A 14813-nucleotide genomic window follows, 5' to 3' on the forward strand; every position below is an offset into this window, starting at 1 on the left:
AAGAGGACTGTTTCATTTATGTTAGGTAGAATGCCCAGAGGGGACTGGGCGGTCTCATGGTCCAGTGGCTCTTTTTTTGTTTTTTCTGTCCCCCCTGGCCATTGAACCTTACTCTTATTCGATGTTAATTAATGTTGATTTATTTTGTTTTATAATTGTGTCTTTCATTTTTCTATTCCTTAATATGTAAAGCACTTTGAGCTACTGTTTGTATGAAAATGTGCTATATAAATAAATGTTGTTGTTGTTGTTGTTGTTGTCATTTCACCCTACTTTCTCCTAACCAAAAAAAACAAACATGAAAAGGTCAGTATGATTTGATGAGCTGAGTGATATCCAGCAGCCATACCACATGCATCTCAGAAGACGTCATTTACCTGAAGCTCAGGCCTGGCCAGTACTTAGTTGGGAGACTATCTTGGAAAAGCCTGATTTGCTGCTGGAAGAGGTGTTGGTGAGGCAAGCAGGGGTTACTTACTGAGTGGTCTTTGTGTGGATCCTAATGCCCCAGTGCAATGATGGTGACACTGTGCTGTAAAAATGTTGCCATCTTTTAGATGAGACATAAAACCGAGGTCCTGATTCTCTGTGGTCGTTAAAAATCCCTGGGCATATTTCGTAAAGAGCAAGGTGTATCCCAATGTCCAAGATAAATTGCCCTCCACAGCCTAGTCATTCTAGCCTCCTTATTATTTCCTGCCCTCTCTGTCACCACTTCACCACCTCACAGCTAATGTGTGGTGAGTGTAGTGTTGCAAAAATGGCTGCTGTTATATTATCCAGGTGGATGCTGCACATTAGCGGTGGTTGAAGTGGCCCCCCACTCACTATAAAAAGCACTTTGAGTGGTGTGTGAAGTGCCACAAAAATGTAAAGAATTATTAAAAATGGGCTGGGTAGAGTGGAGATGAGTGTGCAAGGCTGTGCAGCTGGAAGGATGTGCCAGACAGTCCTCAGAGCATTCCGGGTGACACAAAAGGGCAAAAATTCTGTCTACCTGGAAGATATCATTTGAGATGTGAAAACAGAAGAAAACACAAAGAAAATAGAAAAACAACAGGAAAATAAAAAACCCTTCATGCTTGGTTTAGGGTGTTAGCGTGTACTAAGCTATAAAGGCAGAAGACCTTGTGTGTTGTGCAGGAGTTTCATGTGTCTTTAACAAAGATGGCAGAGCTCACTGCTCACTCTCTGGCAGCACTCACCTTTCTGCTCATATTTTTTCTTCAGTCCTGCAATGACAAGAATATAAAGTAAAGAATGAAGGGGTGTTAAGTGGCTTGAAAAGCAAACAAAACATAGCCTGGTATCAGCAGGCACAAGGCCTGGCACAATGCCTAGTATTATTTCAACATACCTTCCATTCTTTTACTTATCAGGATAGACGCGATGGTAACTGCAACTATTAAGAATAATATTATGATGAAGGCCACCAAGGAGCCAGATACATGTGGAAAGACCTCTTCTGTTGAGGGAAAACAGACCACGAATCACTTGGCTGGCACATGACTCTCTCCATATTTACAATATCAGTACAGTGTATTTACCACACTATGTGCAAAATGCAATACCACAGACTTTACTTGTCACATTTTAGCCCATTTTGAAGGCAAATCTATTTTTTAAAAAAAATCATATTTTTATGTAATTAATAATACAAAATACTTTATCTTAATTGTTTTGCCTGAAAGTTTTGGAAAGCTTTGTTAAATAAAAAAGTAAATACCTTTTAAAAAAAAATAAAATTTATCTCATCCCATCTCACTTTGAGAAACCACTTACCCTGGTGAAGACTGCAGTGGCGAAGGCCAAGCAGGTCAGCCTAGACTTCTTTCTAGGAAACTTGTGTTTACAAGCCAGCCAAAAGATTAAACTCTCCATCATGTCCTGGGTTTGCAAGGAGTATCTCTGGGGGACCCACCCAAGGGGCATCTTTACAACATGTTCAAACCACCTCAACAGGTTTCTCTCAATCCAGAGGAGTGGCGACTCTATTCTGAGGCTCTCCCAAATTGCTGAGCTTTTCATCTTATCAAGGAGTGTCAGCTCAGCCACCCGTCCAAAAACTTTAGTTTATACTTGCTATTTCATTCTTTCGTGATTACCCATAGCTCATGACCATAGTTGAGTAAACGAGTGTAGATCAGCAGTTAAACCAAGTTTTGTCTGAAGACTGGTTCAACACTTGCAGAACAGATACTGCCACTCCTATCCACTTATCGATCTCACATTCCCTTTTTTCATCACTCGTGAAGAAGATCCCAAGATGCTTGAACTCCAGCACTAAGATACCCACCCCCCTTCATCTGGAATGAGTAATCCACATTTTTCTCAGAGAAGGAATCATGGCCATGGACTTGGAGGTGCTGAACCTCATCCTAGCCGATTCACACTCAGCAGCAATAATAATTTAATACATTTAGTAAATTTAATAAATGCATAAATGTGTTCCCACACCCAAAGCCTTTCTTTAAAATTCCTCAATGCAAACATCAAATTTTATAAAGCAGTGTTTATACTCTTTATGTCATCTGTAGAAGCTTTGAACTTTAAAAGCTCGAAAACAGAATTTTTGGAAATCACCCCAAAACCTAATCATCTCTTCAGACTGATACTGTAGGTGCAAATTGTCAACAACATATTTAACACAGACAAACTTTCCAAAAATGGAGATACCAAACATGTTTTTCTATTGAAAACCTGAAGTTAATTTTATCATGAAAACAACTCTTCCTCCATATATACTGACTCAGAGTGAGACAGTAATGTTTTCGGAGGAGATAAGTTAAGCTAAGGTAGGAACTAAACGTCAACCCCATCTTTCAAACAAACTAGAAAGGTAATTCAAAATCAGTTGTTACAACCAAGAGGAAGACATAAAACAAACAAAAAAAAAAAACGAGCAATCAAAAGGAGTAAAAGGTTTTGAAAGATATGATTGCTCTATCCATAAAAGTTGCATAATTTGGAGAGACCTATAAAACGTTGGTGAAATTATGGGAAAATTGCTATGACAATGTGATAAGTGAAAAACACCAAAGTAGCAGTGTCACAAGAAACAAAGATGGCATTGTGCCATAATAGGAAAGACCGTGAACTTTCTCGATTTACACTAAAAATAAAAATTAATGAGAAAAAATCATAGTCCTTTAATTCTAAAACACCTACATCGATACACAGGCTGTGTAAATCCATGCACAAACTCACATTAAAAACTGAACAAAGGTTTAGATCACAACACTATACATGAAATATTTATAGCATTGAAAGGAAAATGTATCCAAAAAGGCAAAATCCAAACATGAGGTCATAAAAAACAAAATACAAAAAACACTAAAATGTAAAAGGAGCTTGACTGGCTGTTTTGTAGAGGCACTTAAGCATATGACTAGACTGAAAGGTCTCTGTCATGTTTCCTCTTTCATTTTTATTGCCCAATGAATGATAAACAGCTGAAGACACTGATAAGAGGAAATACTGGTTAATTGCATGATAGTCTTGTAATTCCACACTTGATTATTGGAATCAAAATACACACCAGGGGTTCAGAACTGACAAAATGTCCACCCCTGCAAAACCTAGGATCACAGGAGTTCTTTTTGAAAAATCACCCATTTCCTCCTGGTGATCAATTTTTTGTGCCTTCTGTATCATTCACTTTAGTATTGTGGTCTACTATATACACATAAATTCTGATATAGCGTTTTTGACAATAACAATTCAGACAGTAATTTTAACTTACTCTAGTATTTTAGAGTCAGAACATGGTCTCCTGTGGCTGTTCATTATCAACATTAAAAATACTGTTTAATGGCAGTTCTTTACACCTCCATTTTATTGGGTGCAATGAAACATCATTTATCTCGAATGGACATTCTTAATTCCATCTTTTCACAGATGTAGCTGCCAATTCTTTCAACCTCACATTTATGACAACTATCATCATAACTATGAGAGACCGACACCACATATAGTTGGTGGCACTACATTGTTATTTTTTCCCACTAGTCCAATGATGTTTTCAAATGCCAATGTATAATCAGATTTTTTTTTTTCTCTTTACAACAGGTTTTGTTAATTTTTAACATGTAAGGAGTTCTCCGCATACAAAACAGACATCATATCATACTATCTGATTTATTTGTTTACATAAAACTGATAATACTTGCACTATATACGCTTACATTGGACTGCTGTATTTACTGTGGAAATTTGTTTTTCTTATCTGCCGTATTGTCTATCGCATTATCAAAGCCTGTGAAAGGACCATAGGCTGAAACTAACCGCACATTGAAGTCCTATATGAGTCTGGGGTGAGGAACAGGGCCGCAAAGATCATTACTGATCCGACTCACCCAGGGCATCACCTGTTCCAGAGACTTACCTCTGGCAAACATCTTTGTGCAGTGAAAGCTAAAACAACACGTCACCTTAACAGTTTTTTTCCATGTACGGTTATACATACAAATCAGGTCTGCGCTTCTACTCAGTACCTATGTATAACTGCGCAGCAGACTGATATTTTATCATTTTATATTTTTATCTTCTTATATTTATTTTTTGAATTCTGTGTTGTCCTTGTAAGTTGCACCAACACAATCAAGACAAATTCCTAGTACACATTAATATACCTGGCCAAAAAATTGAATTCCAATTCAGAATCTGATTAACTAATAGTATGTTAACTATATTGTCTTTTGTTTAAATTGTGTATATTTGTGGTCACAGGAGAATGCAGATTAACGTTTTCAGAGTACAGTGTGACTGACTATTTACTGTACATATGACATTAAATTCCAAACACAATTCAAGACAATTATATATTTAACAAAGGTGTTTTTGTAGACTTTCAGACATGGGCCGTTTTATCATGACCACAGGTGAGCTATCAGTTGGATGATTTGACAAGAGCACCTATTGCTCTTTGCTGTTTAAATCACTATTACACCATCATGGAGTTAGTTGTTGAATTGGTTTAGAAATATTACCCTCAGTGAACTGTCTAAATTTTCCCACTCACATTTAAACCAGATTCATTCACTGTTGTCCATATTTATGTCTAACCACCAGGACTCTAACTGTAGGAAGAATTATGGTTATGGAGAGAACCTGGAAAAAGAAGAAAGAGGAAGTATATGACCTGGTGGCTGGTATGGTAAGGGAAAGGTAGCACAACTTCTGTAACAGAAAACCAGCCCAGAAGAATATCCATAAAGTTCTGTGTCTTCATCTCCTTGACCACCAAATAGAACCTAACCGTACACTATATTAAAGCTAAATCATTGGTGTTTAGTGGAAATCATTCATATCCTCAGTCTCTTGGAGCTTAGTCACACATGCCATAAAGATTCTCAGATTCGAATGTAGAGGTTGTTATGCAATTTTTAAGGACTTCTTACAGATATTGTTGCAATGTGCCTTGGCCTGGCAGCGTTGATGATGCCATCATCTGGGCAAACTCTCAGTGAAAAGGAATTGGATAAACCTCTGACACTATCAGAATTACTAGACGCTACAAACTCACTTCAGAGTGGGAATGCACCAGGTCCTGATGGCTACCCTGCTGAATTTTATAAAACAAAATGTTCAATTAAGTCTGCTCTCCTTTTATTAGCAACATTTATAGGAGCCAGAGACAATAACATTCTACCTCAAACTTTTTGCCAAGCAATAATTACCATTTCTCCTAAAAAAATAAGGACTTATTACAATATGCATCATACAGACCAATCTCATTTCTGAATAATGATGTTAAGATACTCTGAAAAGTTTTATCTAGAAGGATTAAGAAAGTGCTATCTTCGGTAATATCACATTACCAAACCAGATTTATTAAAGGTAGACACTTAGCTTTCAGTCTTCGACGCCTATTTGATGCACTATATCCACCTATAAAGTCTAACATTCTGGAGATTTTATCTTTGGATGCCGAAAAATCATTTGGTCCACAATAGAAACAAAATCCTGCAGTACCTCTTTATATTCCTTGCTTTGTACTCCAATAAGTACAAGTCATCGCCAATATACTAACAACCCAATAGTGCTTCACTCACTCAGAATATGGATCCAATGTAGGAAAGTACTTTAAGATAGAGAATCTTTTATCTGTGGCACCCTCTCAAAAGTACACAGTTTTTAATGTTTGGAAAACATTCAGGATTAAATCACTTAGAGATCTGTACATAGACAAAGTCTATGCATCCTACAAACAATTACACTCTAAATGTAACTTTCCAGCATCACATTTCTTTCACTACCTTCAAATTAGAAACTTTTCTAAACAAAACCTAGCCAATTTCCCTCACCTCCCACCTACTTCCATTCCGAGAAGAAATATTGATCAGTTTTGAGGACTCAAGACAACATTTCTGTAATATATAAAAACATTTTCAAGTCCCTCCCTTTCAAAGATCCAAGAGTACAGTGGGAAAAGGATCTCTCACTCAACATCTCAGAAAAGGAGTGGAAGGTATCAATGCAGAGAATTCACTCAACCTCCATATGCGCAAAGCATACTCTTATTCAAATTAAAATTGTATATCGAGCTCATTTGTCTCATTTAAAATTGTCCAAAATGTTTCCGGGGCAAGATTTAAGCTGCGAACGTTCCAGCCTCATTGGGCCATTTGTTTTGGACGTCCACCAAATTAACATCATTTTGGACAAAAATTTTTAAATGCTTTTTAAATGCTTTACAAACAAATTGTAATTGGCTTTACTTCACTATTGGCACATAGACTAATCTTGCTTAACTGGAAGAATGCTAACTCACCGGTTTTAAGTCAGTGGATAACCGATGTTATATATTATCTAAAATTGGAAAAAAAAATTGTCACGTAGAGGATCTGTACAAAACTTTTTCAAAACCTGGCGGGATCTGATAAATAACATTTTAGAATATGCATTTAAATTGAGGAAGTGGATTCTCTCCCCTCTTTTTTTTTAAATTCTATTTATTTTTATTCATTTATTTGCTTACATATTTTTACTATTATTAAAGTTTTACTCTGCTAACCTAGCTCTCTTTCTCATGGGTGGGGGTCGATTTGTTTCAAACCTGTTTTTTTAAACTTGACTTGCATGTTTGGAATGTTATCTGAGAAAAAAAGAAGAGCATTTGATATGGATGAATGGGACTACATATTCACCATATAAATTTGGGTTTGGCCTGAACATATGTGCATGGATCAAACTACTGCATACCAGTCCAGAAGCTTCAGTGTTTATTAACAACATTATTCAAGACTACTTCAAACTAGAAGGCAGTATGAGACAAGGATGCCCTTTGTCACCCCTGCTATTTTAAATTGCCATTCAGCCATTGGCTGTTCACTTTCGAAATGCATCAGAGATAAAAGGGATTTTCAGAGAAGGACTTGAACAGAAAATATCACTATATGCAGATGATATGGTACTATATATATCAGACCCACAAAATACTGTGCCTGCAGCCCTAACTGTACTAACAGAATTTCAAAAGATATCTGGACTCAAAATTAATTTGAACAAAAGTGTGCTCTTTCTAGTGAATTCTGTAGCAAACAACTTAGATTGAGCACCTTCCCTTTCATCATGCAGATCAGTTTAAATACCTAGGGGTAAACATCACAAGTAAATATAAAGCTCTTTTTCAACAAAATATCGCGGTCTGCTTGGAAAAACTTAAACAAGACGTTCATAGATGGTCTACCCTTCATCTTACTTTAGCAGGAAAAATGAACACAACTAAGATGAATATCCTCCCTAAGCTTCTGTTCCTGTTTCAAAACATCCCCATATACATTAACAAATCATTTTTAAAGAAATTAGATTGAATCATAACTCCATTTATTTGGAATTCGAAATATCCACGCATTCAAAGGGTAACCCTACAATGACCTATATCAGAAGGTGACATGGCTCTACCTAATTTTTAATTTATTTCTGGGAGGCAAATATACAAGCCATAAAAACCTGGACATTGACACAAATAGATGAACACACACTAGCTTGGTCTGCAATAGAAATTAAATCCTGCAGTCCTTCTTTACATCCCTTGCTTTGTACACCAGTAAAATTGTCCAAAATTTTTCCAGGGCAAGATCCAACCTGCGAACATTGCAGTCGAGCTCCATCCTCATTAGGCCACATGTTTTGGACGTGTACCAAATTAATATCGTTCTGGACAAAAACTTTTAAATGCCTATCAGACAGCCTTGGTGTCACAATCCCTCCTAATCCTCTAACAGCTCTGTTTGGTGGACTCTGATGGGCTTAAAATGGAGAAGAACAAACTGTAATTGCCTTTACTACACTATTAGCAAATAGACTTACCTTGCTCAACTGGAAGAATCCTAGCCCATCTCTTTTAAGTCAGTGGGTAACTAATGTTCTATAATGTTTGAAACTGGAAAACAATCAAATTCTCACTTAGAAGATCTGTTCAAAACATTTTTAAAATCCTTTTAAGATTCCTTTACCTCTTTACTACTCTCAGAGTTTTACTCTGGCAGTTGGCCTTCCTCTCTTTCTCATTGATGGGGGTTGAATTGAACTTACCATATAAACTTGCGTTTAAGTTCTCCCGCAAATAAGTCAGGGCTTGATTTTACGTATAATTTCTGGTGTTTTATAATATCGGTCGTAAATGTGGAATGTGGAAAACTCACGCTATTGGTCGTCCAAGAGATTATGATATGCTAACGCCCACCTGAGAGAGTAACCACAGAGCACACTGCCTTTTTTTTATGTATTGTGCCTACATGACCACACAGTAATACCCAAACTATTCTGAAGCAACGATTGGACTGTTTTGTGTTTTTTGTATCTCACTCCCTCATACACCTTTATTGTAAGAACATCCGTTATCTACGATGGAGCGTTCGATCAGAAGAAACTATGAAGCTGGTTTTAAATTAAAAGTAATTGAAGTGGCAAAAGAAATTGGTAACTGCACTGCTGCAACAAAATTTGATGTGTCTGAGAAACTAGTGCAAAATTGGAGGAAGCAAGAAGATTAAAAAAAATGTAAGTGTTGCATTTTTGAACGGGCATATAAGTCGGGGTATGATTTTATGGCTTGATTGTATGAAATGTTACATGCTTTAAATAAATTCAATAAAAAATAAAAAAAGTGTCAAATTTTGTACCTGGTTACAAACCTTGTCTTAACTTTTTCATTAACTTGTGACATCATATTTACTTTATAATACTTTCAGAACTTTATTTCATCCCATTAAAGCACCAAAAATGTTAGTGAATAATGAAATGGACACTGCCATGTTGTGTTGTCATATTTACATCATGCTTTTGGTTGCTACAGAGCACGTCTCTGAAAATAACATGATTAAAACACAACCACTACAACAATATAAATACCATTGCATATGACACATCATAATCTTTGTGGATATCCCCAAAAAACAATCTATGTGTGCGTGTGTATTCAGTTCTTGTGCTTTAGATTCCCTGGTTTCCGATTCTTTACTTAGTCTCCTTACTACAATTATTGTTTAAGTCACTTATTAACATAGTCCTTGGGAAACACACTCCTAACTTATCTAGCCATAAAAAATGTCCACCCCAATTTAAACTCTAAGACCACCACAATAATTAAGCATCCACCATTGTTTACGCCCTCAGCCTCTAAGAAGAATGGATGCTGCGGCTCTTTGAAGAGCCAAGTCCGGATGGAATATTAATTGTCCAATGCAACACTGACCACAAGCTCCATACAACTATGACTATGCTGATGCAGAGTGTACAACTCTTCTGACAGCCATGATGGGCGTCCTGCTTATCTGAACTAAAGGTTACTGGTTTCAACAATGGCAGATATTTTCAGAATCCTTGTGGTATGGGTTATCAAAAACAATATCTAAACTTCAGACTGCCCAGTTACATGACTTGTAAGAACAAAGGGAGGACTAATAAGATCTTAACTCAACAAATCCACAAGCAGGAAGTTCGCAATGCAATATCAGTAATCACCAACACAGACAGAGATAAAATCATTGAACATAAAATTGTAATGCAGTGGTTCTCAACCTGTGGGGCGGGCCCCCCTAGGGGGGTGCAAAGTAACAAAAAGGGGGCATGAAGATGTGAAAAAAAGAAAACAAGAATCAAAAATATGAAAAAAACATCTGTTGAAACCAAAACAAATTAACTTAAACTACATCCTGATACTAGAACAATAAACATAGAGTTAGATAAATGTCGCTAAAAGTTAAGTAGGCATAATAAAATATGCATCTACATTTCAAGAAAATGTTAGGGAGGGTGCAATTAAAACTGTTATGAAAACTCGGTCGCAAATACTTAAAGGTTGAGAAACACTGTTTTAATGCACACATTTAGAGACTACTATATGTCCTTATATTCTACTCAGTTTAAAGATTCAGCACTGGGATTATTTCAGACTACCTTAGGTGGTGATTAGCAAGTCTGTTAGAAGTCAACAGGCCATTAGAGGATATGAAACAAACCCTTATTCTACTCTAGGTTATACCACAGCCATCTTGGGATAAAGCAGCACATTCCTGGTGAAAGCCAAGGAGTATAATCTCTGGTCTGAGGATTTGGTGGGCACAACAATGAGGCTACTTGAGCCCTAAACCTTGTTCATTCAGAAAATGCAGATTGTGAGGGGAAGAGGGGTCACCTAATTCTCATGATAATAATAATAATAATAATACATTTTATTTTATGGAAGTCAACCCAGCTGGTGGTGTGCTTTGTAGGATTTACAGCACTCCTATTTTTTGTATTTTTGTAACTTTATTGGCTTCACTGCAGCACCCATTAAAATAAACAAGATAGCCACTTCTGAAACAATTTATATTGGTAAGGCAAACTGCCAAAAAGTTCACCTACTGTCCTAGTAGATTATACAAACAGCAAGCTGGAAAAGAAATGTAAGCAAAGACCTGAGCAGAGTGTGGATACTCACGTGACACATGAAGCAGCGACTGTGTGTCAGTTTTTGGCAAGTTGTTTCTAACAAGACAAGAGAAAGTGTTGGATTCCTCCTGGATTACAATACTACTTCTGATGCTCAGGAACCCCTGACTATCCTGAAGCATCTCTACTGCTGCCTTGGCTCCCACATCATGTCCGTGCTGGTCTCTCCACTTGACTTCAGGTTTTGGGTACCATTTCTCTGATGTGCAAGTCAACACGGCAGCTCCCCCATTAGTGGAGTCCAGGGAGGTCCGGGGAGGTGTTCCTGTGGCTGTTGAAAAATTAGATAGAAATTGTGGATTGAATGTATTCTGTGGCTCAAACTAGTGAAAAATCAGAGTATGATAGAAGGTCTGTTTTAAAATCTTTCTCTAAACATATTCTAAGAAGCCTGGCCTTATTTATAGTGTATAGAATAGCAATAGTTACAATAACAATTCAGGTGATAACAATAATGTAATACAGTATATTGACTGGAAGAATGTATTGATGCATAATATTAAATCTACTGGTATTACTACTGCTACTACTATTAGTAATAATATTAATAATCATAAATTTCTCCACATGGTTTGGAGATTTTTCCGCAGTCTATATGCATCTTAAATGAGAAGAGTGTCTAGACCCAGCAAACATACTGACATTGGGCCAGTGTAGGCCCTAGGTGGACAACAATTGGGAGCTGACCACATTTGCACATTGAGCAACACTGGCCCAGTGTAGACAAACAGGCAGAGAATCCAAATTTTATAGTGAAACTGAAGAACATCCATACCATACTAGTCCATCCATCCACTTTCTATACACGCTTATTCAGAATTGTGGGGCACCTGGAACCTATCCCAGAAAGCAGTTGTCACAGGCAGGAACCTCTCTTAGACAGGACACCAGTCCATCACAGGGTGAACACATTCACACACATAGCATAGGTGCCAATTTAGCATCACCACTGCATCTAACCCTGTATGATTTTTGGACTGTGGGAGGAAACCACAGAACCCTGAGGAAACCAGCATGAACACACTGGTGAGGCCTCATCTGTAGTACTGTGTAAAGCTTTCATGTCTACCCTACGAAAAGGACATAGCAGTGCTGGAGAAGGTCCAGAGAAGAGCGACTAGGCGGACTCCAGGGCTGCAGGGGATGAGTTATGAGGAAAGATTAAAAGAGCTGAGCCTTTTCAGTTTAAGCAAAAGAAGATTAAGAGGAGACCCAATTGAAGTGTTTAAAATTATGAAGGGAATTAGTCCAGTGGATCAAAACTGTGACTTTAAGATGAGGTCATCAAGAACACAGGGACACAGTTAGAAACCTGTAAAGGATAAATTTCACACAAATATTAGGAAGTTTTTTTTTTCATACAGAGAACCATAGATACATGGAAAATGTGACCAAGTTGTCTGGTGGACAGTAGGACTTTAGGGACTTTCAAAACTAGATTTTACGTTATTATGGAAGAATTAAGTGGACAGGACTGGCCAGCTTTGTTGGGCTGAATGACCTGTTCTCATTTAGACTTTTCTGTTCTAATGCAGGGAAAACATGCAAACTGCATGCAAGGAGGACATGGGACATAAAGTCCAGTCTCCTTAGTTTGAGGAAGCAGCTGCCATCCTTTACAAGTCCTTTCCTTGAAACTTTTTTAGTGTTCCAGTTAGTTTTTTAATCAATTAAATGATGTATACATATAAGGATTTACAATGTATTAATTAATATGAAAATGAATAAAAAACACATTTCTTGTGTGGCTTTGAACTATTTATTCTTACAGAATGTCTTTGCATTTATTGCTACTAGTCTACTAGTGACTACTAGTATATTGGTTAGCATTACAAACCCGCACTGAACCATTGGGAGACTTACTGAACTTGTACAGGCTGCCATTAACTTATTTTGGGTCACTAGGGGAACTCTGCAGCAGCGTCCTACATTGGGCCAGTCTTGTTCTTCTTCTTTGGGCTGCTCCTGTTAGGTGTCACCACAGTGGATCATATTTTTCCATATCTTCCTGTCCTCTGCATTTTGCTCTGTTATGCCCATCACCTGCACGTCCTCCCTCTTCATATTCATAAACCTTCTCTTAGGCCTTCCTCTTTTCCTCTTACCTGGCAGCTCCATCCTTAAAATCCTTCTCCCAATATAGCCAGCATCTCTCCAATGCACATGTCCATACCAACACAATTTCGCCTCTCTGACTTTGTCTCCCAATCGCCCAACCTGAGCCGACCCTCTAATGCCCTCATTTCTAATCCTGTCCATCACTGTCACACCCAATGCAAATCTTAGGATCTTTAACTCTGCCACCTCCAGCTCTGTCTCCTGTTTTTTGGTCAGTGCCAATGTGTCCAACCCAAATAATATAGCTGGTCTCACTACCGTCCTGTAGACCATCCCTTTCACTCTTGCTGATACCCGTCTGTCACAAATTACTCCTGACACTCTTCTCCACCCAGTCCACTCTGCCTGCACTCTCTTCTTCACCTCTCTTCTACAATCCCCATTACTCTGTACTGTTGACCCCAAGTATTTAAACTCATCCACCTTCGCCAACTCTACTCCCTGCATCCTCACCATTCCACTGACCTCCTCTCATTCACACACATGTATTCTGTTTTGTTCCTACTGACCTTCATTCCTCTCCTCTCTAGAGAATATCTCCACCTTTCCGGGGTCTCCTCAACCTCCTACCTAATATCGCTACAGATCACAATGTCATCCACAAAAAATCAAAAGTCCGTTGGGACTCCTGTCTAATCTCGTTTGTCAACCTGTCCATCACTATTGCTAATAAGAAGGGACTCAGAACAGTTCCCTGATGTAATCCCACCTCCACGTTGAATGCGTCCATCACTCCTATCACAGACCTCACCACTGTCACACTTCCTTTGTACATATCCTGTACAACTCTGCACACATAATCTATCAACCTTGCTTCACTCCATCATAACTAACTCTCTCCCTTTACCAGTCATACTGCCAACATTCTCAAGCTCACACTGCCTATGTTCTTCCTACAGGGGGGCACTATGTGCATGTTTGCTGGGAAGTTACATGATGCACTGTTGTTAACTCCCTTACATTAAGTTATTCAGTTATTTATTTAGTTATTATTTATTACTATCATGTATTTAGAATTCTATGAATGATTTTTGATACATATAGAGTTTTATTGTTATTGTCGTTTTATTATACTTCTTAAATGCACAGTCATTGGAGTTGAGCAACTAAGCATTTCACTACATCCATCCATCCATTTTCTAACCCGCTGAATCCGAACAGGGTCACGGGGGTCTGCTGGAGCCAATCCCAGCCAACACAGGGCACAAGGCAGGAACCAATCCTGGGCAGGGTGCCAACCCACCGCAGGACACACACAAACACACCCACACACCAAGCACACACTAGGGCCAATTTAGAATCGCCAATCCACCTAACCTGCATGTCTTTGGATTGTGGGAGGAAACCGGAGCGCCCGGAGGTGCTGTGCTATATGTATAATTTGTATGTGGCAAATCAAATTTGTTTTGATTTGTTTTGGAAGTTCTCCATTTTTGTCCTGCCAGTGCATCATTTTACAAAAATGTAAACCAATTTTTACAGAGCCAGGCTTTTAAAGCCATCTTGTGATTGTGTTTATTAACAAAACCTTTTTGTTAGGTACTGTATTTGAAAAAAGACATCTTTTTTATTGTATCAGGATTTGTAGGGAACATTCAGATGGCCAGCAGATTGGCAATAACCAGAGGAGAATGAGGACTTTTAAGATGACGGCCGGCCCTTGTTCTGTGAGGGAGACTGGGACCCAAATGGACAACAGGACCCCTTCGTCGAGGATGTGTGGGGAATCAGATTTGAAAGGCAGCGGGCAACAC

General features: G+C 38.1%; 1 protein-coding gene across 1 annotated transcript in view; it reads right to left on the reverse strand.

The window, feature by feature from the left end:
- The window catches only part of LOC120524959 (butyrophilin subfamily 1 member A1-like), a 56894-nt gene that overhangs the window by 13311 nt on the left and 28770 nt on the right, over positions 1–14813 (reverse strand). The window contains exons 4-6 of the mRNA XM_039746868.1: positions 10931–11212; positions 1358–1465; positions 1206–1232 (exon numbers count right to left, since the gene is read on the reverse strand). Coding sequence (XP_039602802.1) covers positions 1206–1232; positions 1358–1465; positions 10931–11212 — 417 coding nt within the window. The remainder of the gene's footprint in view (positions 1–1205; positions 1233–1357; positions 1466–10930; positions 11213–14813) is intronic.

The sequence above is a fragment of the Polypterus senegalus genome, chromosome 3 (genome assembly GCF_016835505.1).
Source record: "Polypterus senegalus isolate Bchr_013 chromosome 3, ASM1683550v1, whole genome shotgun sequence".
Classification (NCBI taxonomy): domain Eukaryota; kingdom Metazoa; phylum Chordata; class Cladistia; order Polypteriformes; family Polypteridae; genus Polypterus; species Polypterus senegalus.